The following is a 26,869-nucleotide window of genomic DNA, read 5'->3' as shown; positions in this document are numbered from 1 at the left end:
GATAGGTTTGTTATGACTGAAGACTTGTATGTCTGGCAATGCATAAAATAACAATCTGCATGGTTATAATAACAAAACTGCTCATGGTGGGCAAGCATGTGCGCTAAGGTACTTTGAGGGGATAATGTCCTGTATATAAACTGCCAATCAAAGTCTTACTCAACATTTTATCACCATAATATCATGCCTATTTCTTGAATATGTCATAACCTAAAACTAAACAAGAGTTCATGTATATATTTAGTAATTCTTCTAAAAGCATTGCCTGTGTGTTATGATAAAAAACTTCACAAGAACAAGTCAAGGACAACTAAAACTGATTCATGAAAATTTAATATTGCTTACTTGTTACTATTGGACCTTTAAGGTCATGGACAACTAATAACATTGACAGTGACAAAAAGAATGACAATAACAGCAAACACATTAAAAGAGATAAATGTTGGGTTTATAAGGGACTGACCCATCACATAGTTAGTGACAGAAACAACACCTCACATATTAGGAACTGGTCAAGAGTCTTTCACATCATGCACTTAATCCAGGTTTGTGCTACTCTCTGTACTGTCAATACTGTTATAATTTCTTCCCAGAATCAATCGTGCAATATTGTCCTTGGATCTGTTCTAAGATTCCATTTTACATTTTAATTTATAATTTTGTTGTTTTTAGTCTGTACATTTTTAACTTGTTAAGTTATATATATATTTTTACATATGACAATAAACCTCTTGAATCTTTAATCTTTCTATACATTGTGTATAGAAAAAACAAAACAGACAGTTACTACAGAGCACAGATGGAATTTGTGTCAATATACGAGATGAATACAGAGATATGAGACATAATATATTTATCCTTAGTGCCAGATCTGATCACTCAAATCAGTCAGTGAATCATATAATGAATCAAGAGAGTTTAGAATTAGAAACATCATCTGTAAATATTTTCCCTGTAATGATCATCTTAAAAGCTGATCGAAACCAGCTGTAAAAGAAAGCATAAATAAATGGATTGAGCATTGAGTTTGACCATCCAAGCCACTTAAATGACTGAAGTACATGTAGTGGTATTGTATAATTGCTCAAAGGATGAAAGCTGATGGACAGAAGGTAAGGAGTCCAACTCATGAAAAAAATTCCCACCACAATAGCCAGAGTTTTAGTCGCCTTTCTCTCCACTTTACTAACAGCTGCAGTAGATTTTGCCATGCTCTGGATGCTGCGTGCCTGTTTCTGTGCCACCATCAAAATCTTTAGGTAGATTGAAGACATTATGGTACCTGGGATGCCAAATGCAATAAAACCTGCCACAACTACTGTACTCTGTGTTTTCGGTTGAAATAAAACACATCTGTTGTTTTTTTGTCCTTTGTCCGGGGCCTTCAAAGTGAAAATAATTCCATTTAGAGTGGCAATAGTCCAGGACACCAGAATCATGATCCCAACAACACGGACATTTATTTTAATTCTGTATCTTAGAGGCTGACACACTGCGTAATATCTGTCAACAGAAATGAAGCACAAGTTCCAAATGGAAGAATTGCACAGTAACACATCTAAACTGCCTCGTACCTTACAAAGTAAATCTTCAAGACGCCAATATGAGTTCACAAAGAGCACGATACTGAAAGGCAAAACTAAAACTCCAACTAGCAGGTCAGCCACAGCCAGAGAGAGCATCAGGAAGTTTGTAGGAGTGTGGAGCTGTTTGAAGTAAACAATGGAGATTATTACAAGTAGGTTTCCAAACAATATGAGAACTGACAAAGAGCCACCAAAAATACACAATAGATAAGAAATATTCACTGCAGTTATGTCAGGCACATTTGTGGATTCATTAAATAGAAGCTGATCTTCAACAACATCAGAAGAATCCATGCTTAAATGATCAGTAATACTTCAACACCATACCTAACATAACATTAAGACAAATCAACGTAAGTAGTATAAAGTCTGTAAATTTCACATCATGCACTTAATCCAGGTTTGTGCATTTGTAGTGAAAGATGACCCTAATCTCTCTGCTGGTGAGCAGGTCAGGATTAAAAATACTGTTCAAGCTCATTAGCATATTAAGTTCACGAAAGGTGTGTTTAAAGTATCGTAATAAGCATCACCACAACTCTACCTATTTGTCCAATCTACTTGTGAATGTATTTGTATTTGATCTCCACAATGAATTAAGGTTATTATATTTAAACCTTGTCAGTTCACATCTGGAATTAGCATAATTTTCTTAATTTTTGTAGAAATTTTACATATTTTCCTCCACAAATTAACTTTAATTTCCTGTTCTTGAACAGTGTTAGTGATGAAGAACACAATTTTTCAATTTCTGCTATTTCTTTTCAGGCCTCCACTTATAAGCAGGTCAATGTGTCAGCAGTATTACTTTTTAATTTTTTTGAAATAATTTCCTTAAAGTCAAATTATATTGCATAGTTTGTCATTTTTGCTCTGATGAGTCTCTTTCTGTCAATCAAAAATATAACAAAGGACCTAGTTTGATGACAATCAGGAGCAGCGTGGATCATGAGTTTAGGCTTACTTCCTGATGAAGTGACTGATGCTTTTGATCATTTTTCCCAAAGTCGCTTTTGTCTCCAACTCAGTCAAACACACTCTCTCTTCCTCCCTAACTCCCTCTTCACCCGTTACTGTAGACACCTCACTACAGCTGGTGAATCTTTCCTCCACTGAACAACCATCAACGCCATGATCTGTTGCATGTGTCACAAACACAACATGTCCTGTAACTGTTTCAAAGTTAAAGCACTTTTCTGTTTCCTGTTTCCATTCATCTTTTTCAATAGGGCTTTTACTGTGAAATATTTGCAGGACAGGCAGATGTGTGACTGCATACTGAAGTGACCTAGCACTTTATTGAGAATATAGGAATATTTAGAACAGTGGTTAGCAAACTTTTTTCAGCAAACCCACTTTTTAAACATCTAAAACTTCTGTGACCCAACTAACAATACGCCTTACCTATACTGTATTATTGCTACATAAGGGACCATTTTCACTATCATTCCTTCTTGAATACAATATTGTGGATACATGAACAAAGAAGGGGGACCAGAGGGTGTGTGCCAATTATAGGGGCATCACACTGCTCGGCCTCCATAAGAAAGTTTATTCTAAGGTGCTGTAAAGGAGGGTCTGGCCGATTTGTTGAAACTCAGCTTGAAAAGAAAAATGTGGATTCCGTTCTTGCCTTGGAACATTCATTGATCAATGACCAGAACCTCCTTGATGCCATCCGGAAATCATTTTCCATGGTCTCACCAAACTCCTCCCATGTCCAAGTTTTTGGCTAAGTGACTGCCAAAGATGCATTCCACTTGGCCTGCCAGTACCGATCAGCTGCCTCTGGAGTCCCACAGGCCAAAAAGCCCCGATAGGATTCCTTCTTCAGCTTGATGGTATCCCTTACCATCTGAGTCCAACCAACGGGTTTGGGGTTTACCACCACGACAGGCACCAACCACCTCGAGGTTACAGCTCCGGTCAGCTGCCTCAACAATGGAGGCACGAAAGTGTCTCCCGTCTCCCTCGAGACTTGGTAGAAGTTCTGACAGAGGTGGGAGTTGAAACTCTTTCTGACAGGGGACTCTGCCAGATGGTCCCAACAGACCCTCACAATACGTTTAGGTCTGCCAGGCCTGACTGGCATCCTCCCCTGTCACCAGAGCCAACTCACCACCAGGTGGTGATCAGTTGACAGCTCCGCCCCTCTCGTCACCAAATGTCCAAGACATACGGCCACAGGTCTGATGACACGACTACAAAGTTGTTCATTGACTCATGGCCAAGGGTATCCTGGTGCCTAGTGCACATATGGACACCTTTCTGCTTGAACATGGTGTTTGTTAAGGAAACTCCATGATGAGCACAGAAGTCCAACAACAAAGCAGCACTGGGGTTTAGATTGGGGTGGCCTTCCTCCCAATCACACCCCTCCAGGTCTCACTGTCAGTGAGGTGACTTTCCACGTCCCTAGAGCCAGCTTCTGCAGCTGAGGGTTGGACTGCCATGGTCCTCACCTTTGACCATCACCCAACTCACACTGCACCTGACCTCCAGGGCCCTTCCCACAGGTGTTGAGCCCATGGGAAGGGAGACCCACGTTACCTCTCTGGGCTGTGCCCGGCTAAGCCACATAGATGCAGACCCGAACACCAGGTGCTCGCCATTGTGCCCCTCCCCAAGGCCTGGCTTCAGAGTGGGGCCCCCGTGATTTACACTCATGTAAATTTGATAAATCTATCAAATAGTTTTATGCATGTTATTGACAGCATGTGTTAAATACAATGAGACAAATAAATCAATTTCGGCAAAGTTTGCAGGCCATACCTTCTGTTTAATTTACCCACATCATCAAAACGATATGGACATTTAAATGACCATTTAATGAGACAAAAGTGAATTTAAGCCATCACATGTGTGTGCTTTTGCTTTTCTTCTCATCAGTAAAATAAAGAAAGAAATCAAAACGTGAGCAATTGCTTCAATTAAATCATTATAATAATGTAAACATTTATCAGTATAAAAAAAACAATTATGTGCCAATTATCAAAGAAGAACGCATATGTTTAAGAGCAGTGCTTGTCATCAAACCATTATCAGTTAACAGTCATTTCTTCAACGTGAACTCTCAAATAAGTGAATTGTCCAAAAACACTCAAACAATTAATCTGTTTGAAACCAGAAATAACGAACCACTGCAATTTACTTTATCTTAATATTTTAAATATCTTGAACATAATGTTGAATGTGTTTTGTTTTTTTGTTTTTTCAGCTCATTGATAATTTTAGTGAATACAAATTGTTGTTTGCAGATTACTTTGTTAAGATAATAACGCCAGCATGCCAGGTAGTTTTTTTTATGACTGAAGACTCGTATGTCTGGCAATGTATAAAATAACAATCTGCATTATTATAATAACAAAACTGCTCATGGAGGGCAATCATGTTCACTAAGGTCCTTTGAGGGAATAATATCCTGTATATAACCTGCCAATGAAACTCTTACTCAACATTTTTTCACCATAATATCATGATTATTTCTTGAATATGTTATAACCTAAAACTAAACAAGAGTTCATGTATATATTCAGTAATTCTTCTAAAAAAAATTGCCTGTGTGTTAAGATAAAAACTTCACAAGAACAAGTCATGGACAACTAATACTGATTCATGAAACTTTTAATATAGCTTGCGTGTTACTATTGGACCTTCAAGGTCATGGACAACTAATAACATTGACAGTGACAAAAAGAATGACAATAAAAGCAAAAACATTAATATAGATATATATTGGGTTTATAAAGCGACTGACCCATCACATAGTTAATGACAGAGACAACACCTCACATATTAGGCACTTGTCAAGAGGCTTTCATTGTGTTGCAAAAACAGACAGTTACTGCGTAGCACAGTTGGAATTTGAATAAATATATGAGATGAATACAGAGATATGAGACATAATATATCCATCCTTAGTACCAGACCTGATCACTAACATCAGTCAGTAAATCATATAATGAATCAAGAGAGTTTAGAATTAGAAAAATCATCTGTAAATATTTTCCCTGTAATGATCATCTTAAAAGCTGATCGAAACCAGCTGTAAAAGAAAGCATAAACAAACGGATTTAACATTGAATTTGACCATCCAAGCCACTTAAATGACTGAAGTACATGAAGTGGTATTGTATAATTGCTGAAAGGATGAAAGCTGATGGACAGAAGGTAAGGCATCCAACTCATGAAAAAAATTCCCACCACAATAGCCAGAGTTTTAGTTGCCTTTCTCTCCACTTTACTGACAGCTGCAGTAGATTTTGCCATGCTCTGGATGCTGTGTGCTTGTTTCTTTGCCACCATGAAAATTTTCAGGTAGATTGAAGACATTATGATAGCTGGGATGCCAAATGCAATAAAACCTGCCACAACTACTGTACTCTGCGTTTTCGGTTGAAATAAAACACATCTATTGTTTTTTTGTCCTTTGTCTGGGGTCTTTAACGTGTAAATAATTCCATTTAGAGTGGCAATAGTCCAGGACACCAGAATCATGATCCCAACGACACGGACATTTATTTTAATTCTGTATCTCAGAGGCTGACACACTGCATAATATCTGTCAACAGAAATGCAGCACAAGTTCCAAATGGAAGAATTGCACAGTAACACATCTAAACTACCTCGTACCTTACAAAGTAAATCTTCAAGATGCCAAAATTTCACAAAGAGCACGATACTGAAAGGCAAAACCAAAAGTCCAACTAGCAGGTCAGCCACAGCCAGAGAGAGCATCAGGAAGTTTGTAGGAGTGTGGAGCTGTTTGAAGTAAACAATGGAGATTATAACAAGAAGGTTTCCAAACAATATGAGAACTGACAAAGAGCCACCAAAAATACATAATAGATATGAAATAGTCACTGCAGTTATGTCAGGTACATTTGCTGATTCATTAAAAAGAAGCTGATCTTCAACAACATCAGAAGAATCCATGCTTAAATTATCAGTAATACTTAAACAACATGCCTAACAGTAAGACAAATCAGCATATAACTAGTATAAAGTCTGTATGTTTCAAACCAAACACTTAATCAGTGTTTGTGCATCTGTAGTGAAAGGTGACCCTAATCTCTCTGCTGGTGAGCAGGTCAGGATTAGAAATACTGTTCTAGCTCATTAGCATATTCAGTACGAAAGATGTGTTTAAAGCATATCAATAAGCGTCACCACAACTCGACCTATGTGTCCAATCTACTTGTGAATGTACTTGTATGTGACATCCACATTGAATTAAGGTTATTATATTTCAATTGTGTCACACGGTTGGTGTAGTGATAAGCGCTCTTGCCTTTGTTTCAAGAAGACCCATGTTCCAGTTTCCTCACACAGTCAAAAAACATGCAATATGGAGATTAGTTAAATTAGTCACTCTAAATTGACCATAGGTGTGAATGTGAGAGTGAATCATTGTTTGTCTCTATTTTTGGCCCTGCGATGGACTGGCAAAGTATCCAGGGTGTACCCCGCATATGTCACCCCTGCGACCCTCCGGTGCAGGATCAAGCAGTACATAATGTATGGATATCAAAAATGTCAGTTCACATCTGAAATTGGCATGATTTTCTTATTTTTTAAAGACATTTTTACATACTTTCCAACACAAAATTAACTATAATTTTCATCTTGAAAGAAGAAGGCATATGTTTAAGTGGAGCGCTTGTCATCAAACCGTTATTAGTTAACAGTAATTTCTTCAATGTGATTTTTCAAATTAGTGAATTGTCCAAAACACTCAAGGAATGAGTCTGTTTAAATCCAGAATAAACAAACCACTGCAATTTACGTAATCAAAATATTTTGAATATCTTGAACATTATGTTGAATGTGTGAATCGAGGAGAAAAAAGTCAACATCAAGTCTGCATACCAGCCAAGCAGAAGAGAAAGGGAAATGCATCGCCTGAGGGGAGAAATCAAGAATCTCAATAAGCTCTTCAAAGGAGCCCCTGCTGATGAAAGGGAAGGCATCAAGGATCTGACGAGTCAACTCCAGGAGCGCCTCTGCAGACTCCGAAGAGCAGCAAGTGCTCTGAAGAAGTGGAGGAAGAGAGAGAGAAAAAGATCCCAGTTCACGAAAGACCCCTTCCTATTCACCAGAACACTGCTGGGCGAAGCAAATTCAGCAAGACTGACCAGCTCCAGAGAAGATGTGGAGGCGTTCTTGAAGGAGACCCACAATGACACCTCCAGAAACCAGGCCCTGGACACCAACCCAAGCATCAACAGCACAAAGACCCGGGAAAAAGAGCTCAACATCAGCGAACCATCCTGGAAGGAAGTCCAAGAGGTGGTGAAGAAGGCCGGAACATGATCTGCCTCTGGCCCAAGGTGTATACCCTATAAGGTACAGTATATAAGAAATGCCCAATGCTCCTTCGGAGGCTGTGGAAGTTGTTCCGGAGGGTCTGGAGAAAGGGTACCATGCCATCATGCTGGAAGAAGGCAGAGGGCTGTTTTGTGCCAAAGGAAGGGAACTCCTCAACCATTAAGATCTTCAGAAGGCAAGATCTTCTTTTCTATATTGGCCAAAAGGATGACCTTGTACATGACAGAGAATGGATACATTAACACCGCTATCCATAAAGGCACAATTCCAGGCTTCTCAGGATGCCTGGAACACACCGGAGTTCTCAGTCAGATGATCTGTGAGGCTAAAGCCAGCAAAGGCAAACTGACTGTTGTCTGGCAGGATTTTGCCAATGCCTATGGACCAATCCCACATGCCCTCATCAATGAAGCATTAGTCCACTACCACATCCCTCAGCACATCACAAGCTACTTAGGCGGAATCCAGCTACGATTCAAGACACCCCATTTCACAACACAGTAGCAAAGCCTGGAAAAGGGCATCGCAACTGGCTGCACAATCTCCCCCATCTTCTTCGTCATTGGAATGAACCTCTTAATAACAGCTGCAGAGAAGGAAGCCCAGGGTCCAAAAATGGAGTCCGACAACCCCCAATAAGAGGATATATGGATGATCTTACCGTGAAGACCACAACCCATGTGGAGGCGAGGTGGGCGCTAACTGTTCTGGACCACATGGCAACATGGGCCAGAATAAAGTTAAAGCCAAATAAATCCAGGAGCATGGTGATCAGGAACGGGAAATTGACCAACAGGTACAAGCTCCATGTGCAAGGGGAAGTGATTCCATCGATAGAGGAGAATCCAATCAAGTGCCTCGGAAAGTGGTTTGATTAATCACTGACAGACGGGAACAACGTTGCCAGTATGCAAAAGCAGATGGAGGAATGGATGAGGAGGAGTGAAAAATCAGGGCTGCCGGGGAAGTTTAAAGCATGGCTCTGTCAACACGGACTGTTGCCAAGACTCATGTGGCTGTGTCGAAGGAATGGAGAGGAAGTTCAATAAGTACCTCCGAAAGTGGTTGGGAATCCCTCCAAGCTTCACTTCAGTTGGCCTCTACATAAGATCAGGGCAGCTCCAACTTCCTCTGTCATCCGTGCTAGAGGAATTCCAAGTTGCAAAGTGCAGTCATAATGACATACAGAGACTCCGAGGATGAATAAGTCAGACATGCAGGCATCATCACTAGATTAGGACGCAAGTGGGCAGCTGACTCATCCGTTGCACAAGCTGAGAGCATACTGAAGCTACGTGACATCATAGGAGCGCCATGCACAGGAAAACAGGGTCTTGAAACCTTTCATTTCCAACAGTGGAGGAAGGCAGGAACCAGTGACAAAAGAGCCATGATTCAAGAGGAGGTACGGAATCTGGAAGAGGAAGGACGAAGATCAAAGGCAGTGGAGCAAGCTTCCCAAGGAGCCTGGACCAAATGGGACCTTCCCAAGAGGAAGTTCACCTGGGCTGACCTATGGAGACTGGAGCTGTTCCACATCTCCTTCCTGCTGTGATCAGTGTATGACACACTCCCAACTCCAACAAACTTGCACAAGTGGGGCATGAGAGAGGACCCATTGTGCAAGCTTTGTGGAGAGAGGGGTACCATGGCACACATCCTATCCGGGTGTAAAACAGCACTCACCCAAGGAAGGTATAGATGGCGCCACAATGAGGCACTCATGACACTCGCTAACACCTTAGAGCAGGAGAGGAAAAAGAAACGTCAACCACTTTGGAAAACATCAATCCAGTTTGTAAGGGAGGGGGATAAGCCACCAACCACAGCAACAACAAGAACCAGTCTGCCGCAAAAGGCCCAATCATGGGAAATGAAGGTCGACCTGGGAGGAAGGCTGAGGTTCCCCCAGATTGTCCATTGTAACCCGGAGGTCGGATATGGTACTGTGGTTGGAAGAGGCAAAACATCCTCATAGAACTCACAGTCCCATGGGAAGAGGGGTGTAAACAGGCCTTTGAAAGGAAGAGAGCCAAATACCAATACCTTCTGCATGACTGTGGGGGAAGGGATGGCAGGCATGGCTGATCCCAGTCGGGGTCGGCTGTAGAGGATTCCCTGACCACTCAGTGTGGAGAATGCTCACAGCCATTGGAATAACAGGGAAGGAGAGAAAGGTAGCAGCTCGCAGGATGGGGGAGGCTGCAGAAAGAGACTCTTGCTGGTTATGGAGCAGGAGAGAGGAGCCAAGCTGGAATCCATGAGAAGTAGATGGGCAGTGACATGGCCACCACTGCTGACCCAACATCGGCAGGGTGTTGCGGATAAGGGTCGAAACACCCAATGAACAATGGCTACAGCCTGATGACATCAAATCCTCCTGGCCAAGGCTACATTCACTTAAAGTGAATGAAAGAGGGAAGCATCTTAGGATGTACTTGTAATCATATGTCTGGCAATGCATAAAATAACAATTTGCATTTGAACATGCTCATGAGGGCAAGCATGTGTGCCAAGGTACTTTGAGGGGATAATGTCCTGTATATAACCTGCCAATGAAAGAAATTTTATCACCATAATATCATGATTATTTCTTGAATACGTTCATGTATATATTCAGTAATTCTTCGAAAAGCATTGCCTGTGTGTTACGATAAAACCTTCACAAGAACAAGTCATGGACAACTAATACTGATTTATGTGAATTTTAATATAGCTCGTCTTACTATTGGACCTTTAAGGTCATGGACAACTAATAACATTGACAGTGACAAAAAGAACGACAATAACAGCAAAAACATTAAAATAAATAAATATTAGGTTTACAAAGGGACTGACCCATCACACAGTTAATGACAGAGACAACACCTCACATATTAGGCACTTGTCAAGAGGCTTTCTATACATTGTGTTGCAAAAACAGACATTACTACATAGTACAGATGGAATTTGTATCAACATATGAGATGAATACAGAGATATGAGACATAATATATTCATCCTTAGTGCCAGACCTGATCACTCAAATCAGTCAGTGAATCGATGAAATGTACATATAGGTCGTATGCAGGAATTATGACCTATATGTCCTATATGTCTACGTTTTCAAAACCAGCGCCCCTAGCAGTTGTATACATGACAGCAACCTGGTACCTTGGAAGTGGTATCTAGTAGCTTCGCAGTTGGAGGACAGGTTGAGTAAATCATATAATGAATCAAGAGAGTTTAGAATTAGAAACATCATCTGTAAATATTTTCCCTGTAATGATCATCTTAAAAGCTGATCGAAACCAGCTGTAAAAGAAAGCATAAATAAATGGATTGAACATTGAATTTGACCATCCAAGCCACTTCAGTGACTGTATTACATGAACCTGTATTGTAGAATTGCTGAAAGGATTGAAGCTCATACAGAGAAAGAAAGGCGTCCAGCTCATGAGAAAAATCCCCACCACAATAGATAGCGTTTTAGTCGCCTTTTTCTCCATTTTACTGACAGTTGCATTAGATTTTGCCATGCTCTGGATGCTGCGTGCCTGTTTCTGTGCCACCATCAAAATCTTTAGGTAGATTATAGACATCAAAATAGTTGGGATGCCGTACGCAATAAAAACTCCCACAACTACTGTACTCTGTTTTGTTTTTTTAAATAAAGCACACCTATTGATATTTTGTCCTTCATCAGGGGCCTGAAACGTGTAAATAATTCCATTTAGAGTGGCAAATGTCCAGGACACCATGATCATGATCAAAATAACACGCACAGTTATTCTATTTCTGTATCTCAGAGGCTGACACACTGCGTAATATCTGTCAACAGAAATGAAGCTCACGTTCCAAACGGAGGTATTGCACAGTATAACATCTAAGCTGCTCCGTACCATACACAGGAAATCATTAAGACGCCAATATAAGCTCATAATAATAATGATGCTGAAAGGTACAACTAAAAGTCCAACTAGCAGGTCAGCCACAGCCAGAGAGAGCATCAGAAAGTTTGTAGGAGTGTGGAGCTGTTTGAAGTAAACAATGGAGATTATTACAAGCAGGTTTCCACACATTATGAGAACTGACAAAGAGCCACCAAAAATACAAAATAAATATGAAAGCTCCACTGCAGTTATGTCAGGAACATTTGCAGATTCATTAAAAAGAAGCTGTTCAGCAAAAACATCAGATGTTGCCATGCTTTAAAGATCACTAATACCTTGATAACGTGCCTGACAAGACAAATACAGAAGTGACATTATCATACACCGCAGTATAGTCTTTGCATGTGGGTTTCAAATCTCAAGCAGTGCCACAAGATTACAAGTACTTTTCAAGCACATTAGCATATCAAGAAAGTTGTCACCCATTCATTCAAAAATCTGAGATTACATTTTCATTTAAATTGCTCCTCAAAGACAATATTTAAGACCTCTTTGCCTTCAATCGAATTCCTCAGGTCATTCAAGATGGACTCAACATGCTTCTGGGATGGAGACAGTGTCCTGTATGTCTCCAAAGAGGGAGGGAATGAGTGTAGAGAGATCTGCAAACATTCTGTATCGTTTCTGCTTTTCATCCACATTGGCCTGGCAATTTATTTGGTTTGATTCTTGCGTCAATCTTACGCTCATGACTCTTCCAGTGACGATACTCTCTGACCAATCAGTGGCCAGCAGTCTGTTGACTGTTGCATCAGCTGAATGTGCTTGGAACTTTGCCAGAGCAGGTACTAAAAAAATCAACCATTACTATCCCTTAAGGAAAAGCAAAAAAAGGGAGTTAACTCGAGGTTGCAGGTTCTACAGTGGGTGCATTCCCTTGAACTCTCTCATGCTTCTTTTCATCACTGGTCTAAATTACAGAATTTCATGCTGTCAGAACAAGCCTTTGTAGCCACCTGCTTTAATCACCTCAGCCTCCTCACCTACTCATACCAGCCATGCCGCAGCCACCAGCCATTTAACCACTGTTGCTCTGAATTAGCCTACCACTGATTATACTATGTTTCATGAATTTCTTGGCCGAACTGTTGTATCATTTAATATTATTAAATTGTAATGAATATGTCGGATCAGATTTGAATTGGCATTCATTTATTCATTTTTGATGTACATATACAGCATATTTTCTGCCACAAATGAATAACAATTTATTAATTCATGCTTTTATATTTTTTTGAAATAAACTTATAAATAAATAAATAAATTTGACATTTTGAAATAATTTCCTTCTGTTCACATTCTGTTTCATCAAATAATTAAATGTACAGTATGTAATTTCTGCTGCTAGGCGTTTCTCTCTCTCACTCTCTCTCAATCTAAACAATAATAAAAGATTGAGTTTGATGACTTTGGCAAGCAGTATGGGATGGAATGATGAGCTTTAGCTTACTATACTGTAACTACAGTAGTCAAACTAAATATGACATTAGTCTGATCATTTTTAGACATTTCAGAAAGGTTGTTATAATGTTATTATTTCTTTAAGAAATTTGATAGTGAAATACATTTTTTAATAACGGTTGTTATGTTTTATGGTAAAGGCTATAAGGATCTTACAGGGAGAGGCATGTGACCATTTTATGTCTGAGAGTCAAAATGCTGTGTTCATTCAGTGCAACATACCCTGGAAGCAGTCTTTTTTCATTCAACCAAATATTTTTACAAGTCTCTTTTAATTTAAAAGCCCTGACCCACTGCATTATACTTAATCAAAATAAACAGATATAATCTTAAATGTGTGGGGTTTTTTTGCTCATTGATAACTTTAGTGAATCCGGTTAACAGGTTGCTTTGATTAGACACCATCATATACAATATAAGTTTGTGGTGACTGAAGACTAATACTGTAAATGTGGCTATGCATACAAATATACTGTAGACACAGCGTTGATATTTACAAAATGATTCTAGTGCTGTGTGTTTCATACACTACTCAACTAAAATACTGTATAACCAAAAACTAACTAAAGTAACTCATCCTCTTATTCATAATTCAAATCCTAACTGTATTAGAAATTAGTCAGCACTGGAAATGTATTAGTTATACACATTGCTTGTGTGTTATTATAGGATCTTCCCAAGAGAAGGTCATGGACATTTGTCTGCCCGTATTCATCTTACAACTGCAGTGTGTGCAGAATGGCAATAACAACATACACAGTCATACAGATACATATTAGGGTTTATAGATTGACACATCACATTTTTTTAGGAGGACATCACGTTGCATGTCATGTACTTCTCAAAATGTTTCCTATACACTGTTGCAAAAAACAGACAGTTATTGCATAACGTAGAAAATTGCGTGCATAAATGAATACACAGATGTGAGAATGTACACATTCCTAGAGCAAGACCCGATTAATGACACATCAGTGAATCAAGAGAGTTTAGAATTAGAAAAATCATCTGTAAATATTTTCCCTGTAATGATCATCCTAAACGCTGATCGAAACCAGCTGTAAAAGAAACCATACACAAATGGATTGAACATTGAATTTGACCATCCAAGCCACTTAAATGACTGAAGTACATGAAGTGGTATTGTATAATTGCTCAAAGGATGAAAGCTGATGGACAGAAAGTAAGGCGTCCAACTCATGAGAAAAATCCCCACCACAATAGCCAGAGTTTTAGTCGCCTTTCTCTCCATTTTACTGACATTTGCACCAGATTTATCCATGTTTAGGATGCTGCGTGCCTGTTTCTGTGCCACCATCAAAATCTTTAGGTAGATTGCAAACATTAAAATAGCTGGGATGCCAAATGCAATAAAAACTGTAACAACTACTGCACTCTGTGTTTTCGGTTGAAATAAAACACATCTGTTTCTTTGTCCTTTGTCTGGGGCCTTTAATGTGGAAATAATTCCATTTAGAGTGGCAATAGTCCAGGACACCAGAATCATGATCTCAACGACACGGACATTTATTTTAATTCTGTATCTCAGAGGCTGACACACTGCGTAATATCTGTCAACAGAAATGAAGCACAAGCTCCAAATGGAGGAATTGCACAGTAACACATCTAAACTGCCTCGTACCTTACAAAGTAAATCTTCAAGATGCCAATATTTCACGAAGAGCACGACACTGAAAGGCACAACTAAAATCCCAACGAGCAGATCAGCCACAGCCAGAGAGAGCATCAGGAAGTTTGTAGGAGTGTGGAGCTGTTTGAAGTAAACAATAGAGATTATTACAAGAAGGTTTCCAAACAATATGAGAACTGACAAAGAGCCACCAAAAATACATAATAGATATGAAATAGTCACTGCAGTTATGTCAGGCACATTTGCTGATTGATTAAAAACAACAACATCTGAAGACTCCATGCTTAAACGATCACTAATACCTAAATATCCTACCTTACATTAAGAAAATTGCACCTGCATGTGACATAAGAATGCAGCAGTACAAAGTATCTGTATGTTTCATGACATGCTCTTAAACCTGGTCTGTGAAAGGTGTCTCTAATCTCTCTGCTATTGAGGAGTGTCAGGATTATAAATTATGTTCAAGCTCATTAACATATTCAATTCAAGAAAGGTGTGTTTAAAGTAGGTCAACATGCTGAATATTTAGTATTTAGTTACAGCAGTGATAGTAAACTTTAGTTCATTATCACAGTTTAATGTACTGTTTTTCATTTTAAACTGTTCCTCTTGCTATGATCCATTCACTGGCCACATTATTAAGTATGTGTTCAATTGTTTGTCTGACTAAATGGCAAATGTCATGGCAGCAACTTAACTCATTTAGGCATGTAAACATGGTCAAGGCAACCTGCTGAAATGCCAACCAAGTACTAGAATGGAAAAGGTTGATTTAAGTGACCATTTTTCATAGTTGTTGGCGTCCAAAACTAAATATTTATTTATTGATTGATTGATTTGAATCAGGGACAATGCACATTCATGAACATTTCTGTAAACGTGCCAGTTGTAGCTGCAAAGCTAGTTTTCAACAGTAGTCCCTGGGCAAAGGTATGGAGATACCAATAAAAGACATATACTGTACATTAGTAAATAAAAAAGTAAAAGTTAGTACATTTCATAAATATCAACAGCACATGAGACAAAGTGTCACATTACATTCAACAAGTGTGACATACAGAGACATAAAAAAATCTTTATCATTATCTTCTAATGAGTGCAATGTTGGTTAGATTTAAGCCAGATTTCAGCTGATTTTTAAAAGTGTTATATGTAGGAAGTTCCCTTATAGCGTGGGGGATACTGTTCCAAGTGTGACCGCCTCTAACAGAGAGAACAGATTGTACAAACACAGTCCTTCTATAGGGCACCTCACAGTCACCTCTGGACACTGACCTTGTAGCTGTGCCAACAGCAGACTTAAACTTTATATTTTCACTTTGTGGTGGAGGTGCGAGTCCATGAAGTATTTTATATATTGAACAAGCAAATTTGAAATATTTGAAATCCTCAAAACTCAAGAGATTATACGTTTGTAGAATAGGACAATGATGATATGAGATTGGTTTTCTCGCAAAGATTTTTATCGCCCTTTTATATAGTGATTCAGTTTGTTTGAGAGTGGTTTCACCAGTGAGTGTCCAGTGTGTAAAACAGTATTCTATGTGTGAGAACACCATGGCATACAGAAACATCCTCGCTGCCTCTGGTGTCATGGATGGTCTAATATGTCTGAAATTGTACAGACTGAATTTTATTGTTTTGGAGATTTTCTTCACATGATTCTTGAATTCAGGGGTGGAGTCAAGAATCACTCCAAGGTACTTGAACTCCTGCACCAGTTTAAGATCCTCATTTCCCAAAAAAGACGTTTGAATTTGTACATTTGTTCATTTGTTTAGAGAACGTCATGTCTTTTTGGTGTTTAGGAGAAGGCACAATTTTTTAAGCCAATCTTGAACTTGGACCATGGCAGATGTAAGGATGCGACCAGCTTCATGTATACTTTTTGCTGGTGCATATATTACTGCATCATCTGCATACATTTGTATATTAATGTTTGTGCATGCATCTGGAAGGTCATTGATATATGACGAAAAGAGAGCTGGTCCATATATGGAGCCTTGTGGAACTCCCTTGGTACACTCTCTGAAAGGTGAAACTGTTGACCAGAACTGATTGCATTCTATTAGAGAGATATGACTTCATCCAGTTAATAGATTGCATGGAAAAGTTAAACTGGTTTGTTTTGGCTAGTAAGATTTTGTGGTCAACGGTATCAAAAGTCTTCTGTTGGTCGAGGAAAACTGCACCAACACAGCCTCCTTTATCGAGGAAGGCCTTTGTTTCTTCTTTGAAAACACTAAGTGCAGTTTCTGTTGAGTGGTGACGGCAAAATCCGAACAGATCTGTTGGGATTTACAAGGACAACCGTCTTTGAAGAGATTGGTTCAAATATGACAACATTTTCACAGCAGCAGTGCTGTGGGGAAAAAAGAGGTTTTAGTAGAAGCAGACCCAGCGAAGACTGAAACTTGACGCTACATAGCAGCTACTTCAGGCCTTTCTTGGGGAAAGCATTGCTTGTGTGTTATTATAGGATCTTCCCAAGAGAAGGTCATGGACGACATTGACAGCAACAAATATTTGTCTGCCCGTATTCATCCTACAACTGCAGTGTGTGCAGAATGGCAATAACAACACACACAATCGTACAGATACATATTAGGGTTTATAGATTGACATATCATATTATTTTAGGAGGACATCACGTTGTATGTCATGTACTTCTCAAAATGTTTCCAATGCACTGTTGCAAAAAACAGACAGTTATTGCATAACATAGAAAAATTGTGTGCATAAATATGTCAGATGAATACAGAGATGTCAGAATGTACACATTCCTACTGCAAGACCCGATTAATGACACGTTCATCTCATTGATCATTTTAGTGAATACAAATAGTTGTTCACAGGTTGCTTTGATAAGATAATAAAGCCAGCATTATTCAGTTATGACTGAAGACTCATATGTCTGGCAATGCATAAAATAACAATCTGCATTTGAACATGCTCATGAGGGCAAGCATGTGGGCCAAGGTACTTTGAGGGGATAATGTCCTGTATATAACCTGCCAATGAAAGACTTACTCTAAATTTTATCACCATAATATCATGATTATTTCTTGAATACGTTCATGTATATATTCAGTAATTCTTCGAAAAGCATTGCCTGTGTGTTACGATAAAACCTTCACAAGAACAAGTCATGGACAACTAATACTGATTTATGTGAATTTTAATATAGCTCGTCTTACTATTGGACCTTTAAGGTCATGGACAACTAATAACATTGACAGTGACAAAAAGAACGACAATAACCGCAAAAACATTAAAATAAATAAATATTAGGTTTACAAAGGGACTGACCCATCACACAGTTAATGACAGAGACAACACCTCACATATTAGGCACTTGTCAAGAGGCTTTCTATACATTGTGTTGCAAAAACAGACATTACTGCATAGTACAGATGGAATTTGTATCAACATATGAGATGAATACAGCGATATGAGACATAATATATTCATCCTTAGTGCCAGACCTGATCACTCAAATCAGTCAGTGAATCGAGACTGTCCTCCGATGAAACGTACATATAGGTCGTATGCAGGAATTATGACCTATATGTCCTATATGTCTACGTTTTCAAAACCAGCGCCCCTAGCAGTTGTATACATGACAGCAACCTGGTACCTTGGAAGTGGTATCTAGTAGCTTCGCAGTTGGAGGACAGGTTGAGTAAATCATATAATGAATCACGAGAGTTTAGAATTAGAAAAATCATCTGTAAATATTTTCCCTGTAATGATCATCTTAAAAGCTGATCGAAACCAGCTGTAAAAGAAAGCATAAATAAATGGATTGAACATTGAATTTGACCATCCAAGCCACTTAAATGACTGAAGTACATGAACTGGTATTGTATAATTGCTCAAAGGATGAAAGCTCATAGCGAGAAAGAAAGGCGTCCAACTCATGAGAAAAATCCCCATCACAATAGCCAGAGTTTTTGTCGCCTTTCTCTCCACTTTACTGACAGCTGCAGTAGATTTTGCCATGCTCTGGATGCTGCGTGCCTGTTTCTGTGCCACCATCAAAATCTTTAGGTAGATTGAAGACATCAAAATAGCTGGGAAGCCAAATGAAATAAAAACTACCACAACTATTGTATTCTGTGATTTCTGTTGAAATATTAAACATCTATCGTTTTTTTGTCCTTTGTCTGGGGTCTTTAACGTGTAAATAATTCCATTTAGAGTGGCTAATGTCCAGGACACCATGATCATGATCAAAATAACACGCACAGTTATTCTATTTCTGTATCTCAGAGGCTGACACACTGCGTAATATCTGTCAACAGAAATGAAGCACACGTTCCAAACGGAGGTATTGCACAGTATAACATCTAAGCTGCTCCGTACCATACACAGGAAATCATTGAGACGCCAATATAAGCTCATAATAATAATGATGCTGAAAGGCACAACTAAAAGTCCAACTAGCAGGTCAGCCACAGCCAGAGAGAGCATCAGAAAGTTTGTAGGAGTGTGGAGCTGTTTGAAGTAAACAATGGAGATTATTACAAGCAGGTTTCCACACATTATGAGAACTGACAAAGAGCCACCAAAAATACAAAATAAATATGAAAGCTCCACTGCAGTTATGTCAGGAACATTTGCAGATTCATTAAAAAGAAGCTGTTCAGCAAAAACATCAGCTGTTGCCATGCTTTAAAGATCACTAATACCTTAATAATGTGCCTGACAAGACAAATACAGAAGTGACATTATCATACACCGCAGTATAGTCTTTGCATGTGGGTTTCAAATCTCAAGCAGTGCCACAAGATTACAAGTACTTTTCAAGCACATTAGCATATCAAGAAAGTTGTCACCCATTCATTCAAAAATCCGAGATTACATTTTCATTTAAATTGCTCCTCAAAGACAATATTTACGACCGCTTTGCCTTCAATGGAGGATAACTGTTGGACGTACATTTGTTGTGCCTCAGGTCATTTAAGATGGACTCAACATGCTTCTTGGATGGAGACAGTGTCCTTTATGTCTCCAAAGAGGGAGGGAATGAGTGTAGAGAAATCTGCAAACATTCTGTATCGTTTCTGCTTTTCATCCACATTGGCCTGGAAATTTATTTGGTTTGATTCTTGCGTCAATCTTACGCTCATGACTCTTCCAGTGACGATACTCCCTGACCAATCAGTGGCCAGCAGTCTGTTGACTGTTGCATCAGCTGAATGTGCTTGGAACTTTGCCAGAGCAGGTACTAAAAAAATCAACCATTACTATCCCTGATGGAAAAGCAAAAAAAGGGAGTTGACTCGAGGTTGCAGGTTCTACAGTGGGTGCATTCCCTCGAACTCTCTCATGCTTCTTTTCATCACTGGTCTAAATTACAGAATTTCATGCTGTCAGAACAAGCCTTTGTAGCCACCTGCTTTAATCACCTCAGCCTGCTCACCTACTCATACCAGCCATGCCGCAGCCACCAGCCATTTAACCACTGTTGCTCCGAATTAGCCTACCACTGATTATACTATGTTTCATGAATTTCTTGGCCATTCTGTTGTATCATTTAATATTATTAAATTGTAATGAATATGTCGGATCAGATTTGAATTGGCATTCATTTATTCATTTTTGATGTACATATACAGCATATTTTCTGCCACAAATGAATAACATTTTATTCATTCATGCTTTTATATATTTTTTGAAATAAATTTATAAATAAATAAATAAATTTGACATTTTGAAATAATTTCCTTCTGTTCACATTCTGTTTCATCAAATAATTAAATGTACAGTATGTAATTTCTGCTGCTAGGCGTTTCTCTCTCTCGCTTTCTCTCAATCTAAACAATAATAAAAGACTGAGTTTGATGACATTGGCAAGCAGTATGGGATGGAATGATGAGCTTTAGCTTACTATACTGTAACTACAGTAGTCAAACTAAATATGACATTAGTCTGGTCATTTTTAGACATTTCAGAAAAGTTGTTATAATGTTATTATTTCTTTAAGAAATTTGATCGTGAAATACATTTTTTAATAAAGGTTGTTATGTTTTATGGTAAAGGCTATGAGGATCTTACAGGGAGAGGCATGTGACCATTTTATGTCTGAGGGTCAAAATGCTGTGTTCATTCAGTGCAACATACCCTGGAAGCAGTCTTTTTTCAATCAACCAAATATTTTTACAAGTCTCTTTTAATTTAAAAGCCCTGACCCACTGCATTATACTTAATCAAAATAAACAGATATAATCTTAAATGTGTGGGGTTTTTTTTGCTCATTGATAACTTTAGTGAATCCGGTTAACAGGTTGCTTTGATTAGACACCATCATATACAATATACGTTTGTGATGACTGAAGACTGAATATTTACAAAATTATTCTAGTGCTGTGTGTTTCATACACTACTCAACTAAAATACTGTTTAACCAAAACAAAGTAACTCATCCTCTTATTCATAATTAAAATCCTAACTGTATTAGAAATTAGTCAGCACTGGAAATGTATTAGTTATACACATTGCTTGTGTGCTTTTATAGGATCTTCCCAAGAGAAGGTCATGGACACCACATTGACAGCAACAAATATTTATCTGCCTATATTCATCTTACAACTGCACTGTGTGCAGAATGGCAATAACAACATACACAGTCGTACAGATACATATTAGGGTTTATAGATTGACACATCACGTTTTTTTAGGAGGACATCACGTTGCATGTCATGTACTTCTCAAAATGTTTCCTATACACTGTTGCAAAAAACAGACAGTTATTGCATAACATAGAAAATTGTGTGCATAAATGAATACAGAGATGTGAGAATGTACACATTCCTAGAGCAAGACCCGATTAATGGCACATCACTGATGTGTCATTAATCGGGTCTTCAATCAATCAATCAAGAGAGTTTAGAATTAGAACAATCATCTGTAAATATTTTCCCTGTAATGATCATCCTAAAAGCTGATCGAAACCAGCTGTAAAAGAAACCATACACAAATGGATTGAACAATGAATTTGACCATCCAAGCCACTTAAATGACTGAATTACATGAAGTGGTATTGTATAATTGCTCAAAGGATGAAAGCTGACGGACAGAAAGTAAGGCGTCCAACTCATGAGAAAAATCCCCACCACAATAGCCAGAGTTTTAGTCGCCTTTCTCTCTACTTTACTGACATTTGAATTAGATTTTGCCATGCTCTGGATGTTGCGTGCCTGTTTCTGTGCCACCATCAAAATCTTTAGGTAGATTGCAAACATCAAAATAGCTGGGAGACCAAACCCAGCAGCAACCCCAACAACTACTGTATTCTGTGTTTTCGGTTGAAATAATACACATCTGTTGTTTTTCTGTCCTTTTTCTGGGGCCTTTAATGTGAAAATAATTCCATTTAGAGTGGCAATAGTCCAGGACACCAGAATCATGATCCCGACGACACGGACATTTATTTTAATTCTGTATCTCAGAGGCTGACACACTGCGTAATATCTGTCAATAGAAATGAAGCACAAGTTCCAAATAGAGGAATTGCACAGTAACACATCTAAACTGCCTCGTACCTTACAAAGTAAATCTTCAATATGCCAATATTTCACAAAGAGCATGATACTGAAAGGCACAACTAAAATTCCAACTAGTAGATCAGCCACAGCCAGAGAGAGCATCAGGAAGTTTGTAGGAGTGTGGAGCTGTTTGAAGTAAACAATAGAGATTATTACAAGAAGGTTTCCAAACAATATGAGAACTGACAAAGAGCCACCAAAAATACATAATAGATATGAAATAGTCACTGCAGTTATGTCAGGCACATTTGCTGATTGATTAAAAACAACAACATCTGAAGACTCCATGCTTAAACGATCACTAATACCTAAATATCCTACCTTACATTAAGAAAATTGCACCTGCATGTGACATAAGAATGCAGCAGTACAAAGTATCTGTATGTTTCATGATATGCTCTTAAACCTGGTCTGTAAAAGGTGTCTCTAATGTCTCTTCTATTGAGGACTTTGTTATGTTCAAGCTCATTAACATATTCAATTCAAGAAAGGTGTGTTTAAAGTAGGTCAACATGCTGAATATTTAGTATTTAGTTACAGCAGTGATAGTAAACTTTAGTTTATTACCACAGTTTAATATGCTGTTTTTCATTTTAAACTGTTCCTCTTGCTATGATCCATTCACTGGCCACATTATTAAGTATGTGTTCAACTCTTTGTCTGACTAAGGGCCAAAGTCATGGCAGCAACTCAATTCATTTAGGCATGTAAACATGGTCAAGGCAACCTGCTGAAATGCCAACCAAGTACTAGAATGGAGAAGGTTGATTTAAGTGACCATTTTTCATAGTTGTTGGCGTCCAAAACTAAATATTTATGTATTGATTGATTGATTTGAATCAGGGACAATGCACACTCATGAACATTTCTGTAAACGTGCCAGTTTTAGCTGCAAAGTTGGTTTTCAACTGTAGTCCCTGGGCAAAGGTATGGAGATACCAATAAAAGACATATACTGTACATTAGTCAATAAAAAAGTAAAAGTTAGTACATTTCATAAATATCAACAGCACATAAGACAAAGTGACAAATTACATTCAACAAGTGTGACATACAGAGACATAAAAAAAATCTTTATCATTATCTTCTAATGAGTGCAATGTTGGTTAGATTTAAGCACAAGCAAATTTGAAATATTTGAAATCCTCAAAACTCAAGAGATTATACGTTTCTAGAATAGGACAATGATGATATGAGATTGGTTTTCTCGCAAAGATTTGTATCGCCCTTTTATATAGTGATTCAGTTTGTTTGAGAGTGGTTTCACCCGTGAGTGTCCAGTGTGTAAAACAGTATTCTATGTGTGAGAACACCATGGCATACAGAAACATCCTCGCTGCCTCTCGTGTCATGGATGGTCTAATATGTCTGAAATTGTACAGACTGAATTTTATTGTTTTGGACATTTTCTTGACATGATTCTTGAATTCAGGGGTTGGGTGAAAGAATCACTCCAAGGTACTTGAACTCCTGCACCAGTTTAAGCTCCTCATTTCCCAAAAAAGACGTTTGAATTTGTACATTTGTTCATTTATTTAGAGAACGTCATGTCTTTTTGGTGTTTAGGAGAAGGCACAATTTTTTAAGCCAATCTTGAACTTGGACCATGGCAGATGTAAGGATGCGACCAGCTTCATGTATACTTTTTGCTGGTGCATATATTACTGCATCATCTGCATACATTTGTATATTAATGTTTGTGCATGCATCTGGAAGGTCATTGATATATGACGAAAAGAGAGCTGGTCCAAGTATGGAGCCTTGTGGAACTCCCTTGGTACACTCTCTGAAAGGTGAAACTGTTGACCAGAACTGATTGCATTCTATTAGAGAGATATGACTTCATCGAGTTAATAGATTGCATGGAAAAGTTAAACTGGTTTGTTTTGGCTAGTAAGATTTTGTGGTCAACGGTATCAAAAGTCTTTTGTTGGTCGAGGAAAACTGCACCAACACAGCCTCCTTTATCGAGGAAGGCCTTTGTTTCTTCTTTGAAAACACTAAGTGCAGTTTCTGTTGAGTGGTGACGGCAAAATCCGAACAGATCTGTTGGGATTTACAAGGACAACCGTCTTTGAAGAGATTGGTTCAAATATGACAACATTTTCACAGCAGCAGTGCTGTGGGGAAAAAAAGAGGTTTTAGTAGAAGCAGACCCAGCGAAGACTGAAACTTGACGCCACGTAGCAGCTACTTCAGGCCTTTCTTGGGGAAAGCATTGCTTGTGTGTTATTATAGGATCTTCCCAAGGGAAGGTCATGGACGACATTGACAGCAACAAATATTTGTCTGCCCGTATTCATCCTACAACTGCAGTGTGTGCAGAATGGCAATAACAACACACACAATCGTACAGATACATATTAGGGTTTATAGATTGACACATCATATTATTTTAGGAGGACATCACGTTGTATGTCATGTACTTACAACGTGTTTCCAATGCACTGTTGCAAAAAACAGCCAGTTATGCATTACATAGAAAAATTGTGTGCACAAATATGTCAGATGAATACAGAGATGTCAGAATGTACACATTCCTACTGCAAGACCCGATTAATGACACGTTCATCTCATTGATCATTTTAGTAAATACAAATAGTTGTTCACAGGTTGCTTTGATAAGATAATAACGCCAGCATTATTCAGTTATGACTGAAGACTCATATGTCTGGCAATGCATAAAATAACAATCTGCATTTGAACATGCTCATGAGGGCAAGCATGTGGGCCAAGGTACTTTGAGGGGATAATGTCCTGTATATAACCTGCCAATGAAAGACTTACTCTAAATTTTATCACCATAATATCATGATTATTTCTTGAATACGTTATGAACTGAAAACTAATCCAGAGTTCATGAATATATTCAGTAATTCTTCTAAAAGCATTGCCTGTGTGTTACGATAAAAACTTCACAAGAACAAGTCATGGACAACTAATACTGATTTATGAACATTTTAATATAGCTTACTTGTTACTATTGGACCTTCAAGGTCATGGACAACTAATAACATTGACAGTGACAAAAAGAATGACAATAACAGCACACTCATTAAAAGAGATTAATATTAGGTTTACAAAGGGACTGACCCATCACATTTTGTTAATGACAGAGACAACACCTCACATATTAGGCACTTGTCAAGAGGCTTTCTATACATTGTGTTGCAAAAATAGACAGTTACTGCATAGTACAGATGGAATTTGTATCAACATATGAGATGAATACAGAGATATGAGACATAATATATTCATCCTTAGTGCCAGACCTGATCACTAAAATCAGTCAGTAAATCATATAATGAATCAAGAGAGTTTAGAATTAGAAACATCATCTGTAAATATTTTCCCTGTAATGATCATCTTAAAAGCTGATCGAAACCAGCTGTAAAAGAAAGCATAAATAAATGGATTGAACATTGAATTTGTCCATCCAAGCCACTTCAGTGACTGCATTACATAAACCTGTATTGTAGAATTGCTGAAAGGATAGAAGCTCATACAGAGAAAGAAAGGCATCCAGCTCATGAGAAAAATCCCCACCACAATAGACAGAGTTTTAGTCGCCTTTTTCTCCATTTTACTGACAGTTGCATTAGAGTTTGCCATGCTCTGGATGCTGCGTGCCTGTTTCTGTGCCACCATCAATATCTTTAGGTAGATTAAAGACATCAAAATAGTTGGGATGCCGTACGCAATAAAAACTCCCACAACTACAATATTCTGATTTTTTTTTTGAAATAAAGCACACCTGTTGATATTTTGTCCTTTATCAGGGGCCTGAAATGTGAAAATAATTCCATTTAGAGTGGCAAATGTCCAGGACACCACGATCATAATCAAAACAACACGCACAGTTATTCTATTTCTGTATCTCAGAGGCTGACACACTGCGTAATATCTGTCAACAGAAATGAAGCACACGTTCCAAATGGAGGTATTGCACAGTAACACATCTAAGCTGCTCCGTACCATACAGAGGAAATCATTAAGACGCCAATATGAACTCATAATAATAATGATGCTGAAAGGCACAACTAAAAGTCCAACTAGCAGGTCAGCCACAGCCAGAGAGAGCATCAGAAAGTTTGTAGGAGTGTGGAGCTGTTTGAAGTAAACAATGGAGATTATTACAAGCAGGTTTCCACACATTATGAGAACTGACAAAGAGCCACCAAAAATACAAAATAAATACGAAAGCTCCACTGCAGTAATGTCAGGAACATTTGCAGATTCATTAAAAAGAAGCTGTTCAGCAAAAACATCAAATGTTGCCATGCTTTAAAGATCACTAATACCTTAATAACGTGAATAAATACAGAAGTGACATTATCATACAGCGCAGTATAGTCTTTG

General features: G+C 38.3%; 7 protein-coding genes across 11 annotated transcripts in view; all 7 read right to left on the bottom strand.

The window, feature by feature from the left end:
- The window catches only part of LOC122784112 (trace amine-associated receptor 4-like), a 9,116-nt gene extending 2,290 nt beyond the window's left edge, over window positions 1–6,826 (bottom strand). Inside the window, exon 1 of one of the 2 annotated variants that reach the window (XR_006362141.1) lies at window positions 5,374–6,826. Coding sequence is in view for 1 of the 2 variants with exons in the window: in XM_044049210.1 (XP_043905145.1) it covers window positions 5,553–6,521 (969 nt within the window). In the remaining variant the exon portion in view is untranslated. Of the gene's footprint in view, window positions 1–5,192 lie in introns of those variants that run through there. The other variant, XM_044049210.1, reaches the window with a different exon arrangement.
- The window catches only part of LOC122784105 (trace amine-associated receptor 4-like), a 25,669-nt gene extending 13,214 nt beyond the window's left edge, over window positions 1–12,455 (bottom strand). For 2 of the 4 annotated variants that reach the window (XM_044049203.1, XM_044049202.1), the window contains exon 1: window positions 11,116–12,455. In XM_044049203.1, coding sequence (XP_043905138.1) covers window positions 11,129–12,100 — 972 coding nt within the window. In that variant the 5' untranslated portion in view covers window positions 12,101–12,455 and the 3' untranslated portion in view covers window positions 11,116–11,128. Of the gene's footprint in view, window positions 1–10,604; window positions 10,952–11,115 lie in introns of those variants that run through there. The other 2 variants (XM_044049201.1, XM_044049200.1) reach the window with 2 other exon arrangements.
- Window positions 746–2,002, bottom strand: LOC122784110 (trace amine-associated receptor 4-like). The gene has a single exon (XM_044049207.1). The coding sequence runs from the start codon at window positions 1,878–1,880 to the stop codon at window positions 909–911; it is 972 nt and encodes a 323-aa protein (XP_043905142.1). The 5' UTR covers window positions 1,881–2,002; the 3' UTR covers window positions 746–908.
- On the bottom strand, window positions 11,081–26,869 carry LOC122784109 (trace amine-associated receptor 4-like). Its single transcript, XM_044049206.1, has 2 exons — window positions 25,807–26,869; window positions 11,081–11,115 (listed from the first exon to the last, which is right to left on the bottom strand). The coding sequence occupies exon 1, from the start codon at window positions 26,789–26,791 to the stop codon at window positions 25,820–25,822; it is 972 nt and encodes a 323-aa protein (XP_043905141.1). The 5' UTR covers window positions 26,792–26,869; the 3' UTR covers window positions 11,081–11,115; window positions 25,807–25,819.
- On the bottom strand, window positions 14,070–15,365 carry LOC122784120 (trace amine-associated receptor 4-like). Its single transcript, XM_044049216.1, has one exon. It carries the CDS (start codon window positions 15,237–15,239, stop codon window positions 14,286–14,288), a length of 954 nt encoding a protein of 317 aa, XP_043905151.1. The 5' UTR covers window positions 15,240–15,365; the 3' UTR covers window positions 14,070–14,285.
- Window positions 18,590–20,012, bottom strand: LOC122784106 (trace amine-associated receptor 4-like). The gene has a single exon (XM_044049204.1). It carries the CDS (start codon window positions 19,629–19,631, stop codon window positions 18,660–18,662), a length of 972 nt encoding a protein of 323 aa, XP_043905139.1. The 5' UTR covers window positions 19,632–20,012; the 3' UTR covers window positions 18,590–18,659.
- On the bottom strand, window positions 21,881–22,918 carry LOC122784485 (trace amine-associated receptor 4-like; the record flags this gene model as incomplete). The annotated part of the gene is made up of 1 exon (XM_044049781.1): window positions 21,881–22,918. A coding segment is annotated over exon 1 (918 nt), but the record flags the coding sequence as incomplete, so codon positions are not given.

Source organism: Solea senegalensis, linkage group LG17 (genome assembly GCF_019176455.1).
Source record: "Solea senegalensis isolate Sse05_10M linkage group LG17, IFAPA_SoseM_1, whole genome shotgun sequence".
Taxonomy (NCBI): Eukaryota; Metazoa; Chordata; class Actinopteri; order Pleuronectiformes; family Soleidae; genus Solea; species Solea senegalensis.
Note: the sequence above shows the minus strand (reverse complement) of the source record. Positions and strands in the feature narration are given on the sequence as shown.

Bases quoted from the DNA above. Each gene is read 5' to 3' on its own strand.
- LOC122784110 (XM_044049207.1), bottom strand. From the start codon at position 1,880: ATGGATTCTTCTGATGTTGTTGAAGATCAGCTTCTATTTAATGAATCC.
- LOC122784106 (XM_044049204.1), bottom strand. From the start codon at position 19,631: ATGGCAACAGCTGATGTTTTTGCTGAACAGCTTCTTTTTAATGAATCT.
- LOC122784109 (XM_044049206.1), bottom strand. From the start codon at position 26,791: ATGGCAACATTTGATGTTTTTGCTGAACAGCTTCTTTTTAATGAATCT.
- LOC122784120 (XM_044049216.1), bottom strand. From the start codon at position 15,239: ATGGAGTCTTCAGATGTTGTTGTTTTTAATCAATCAGCAAATGTGCCT.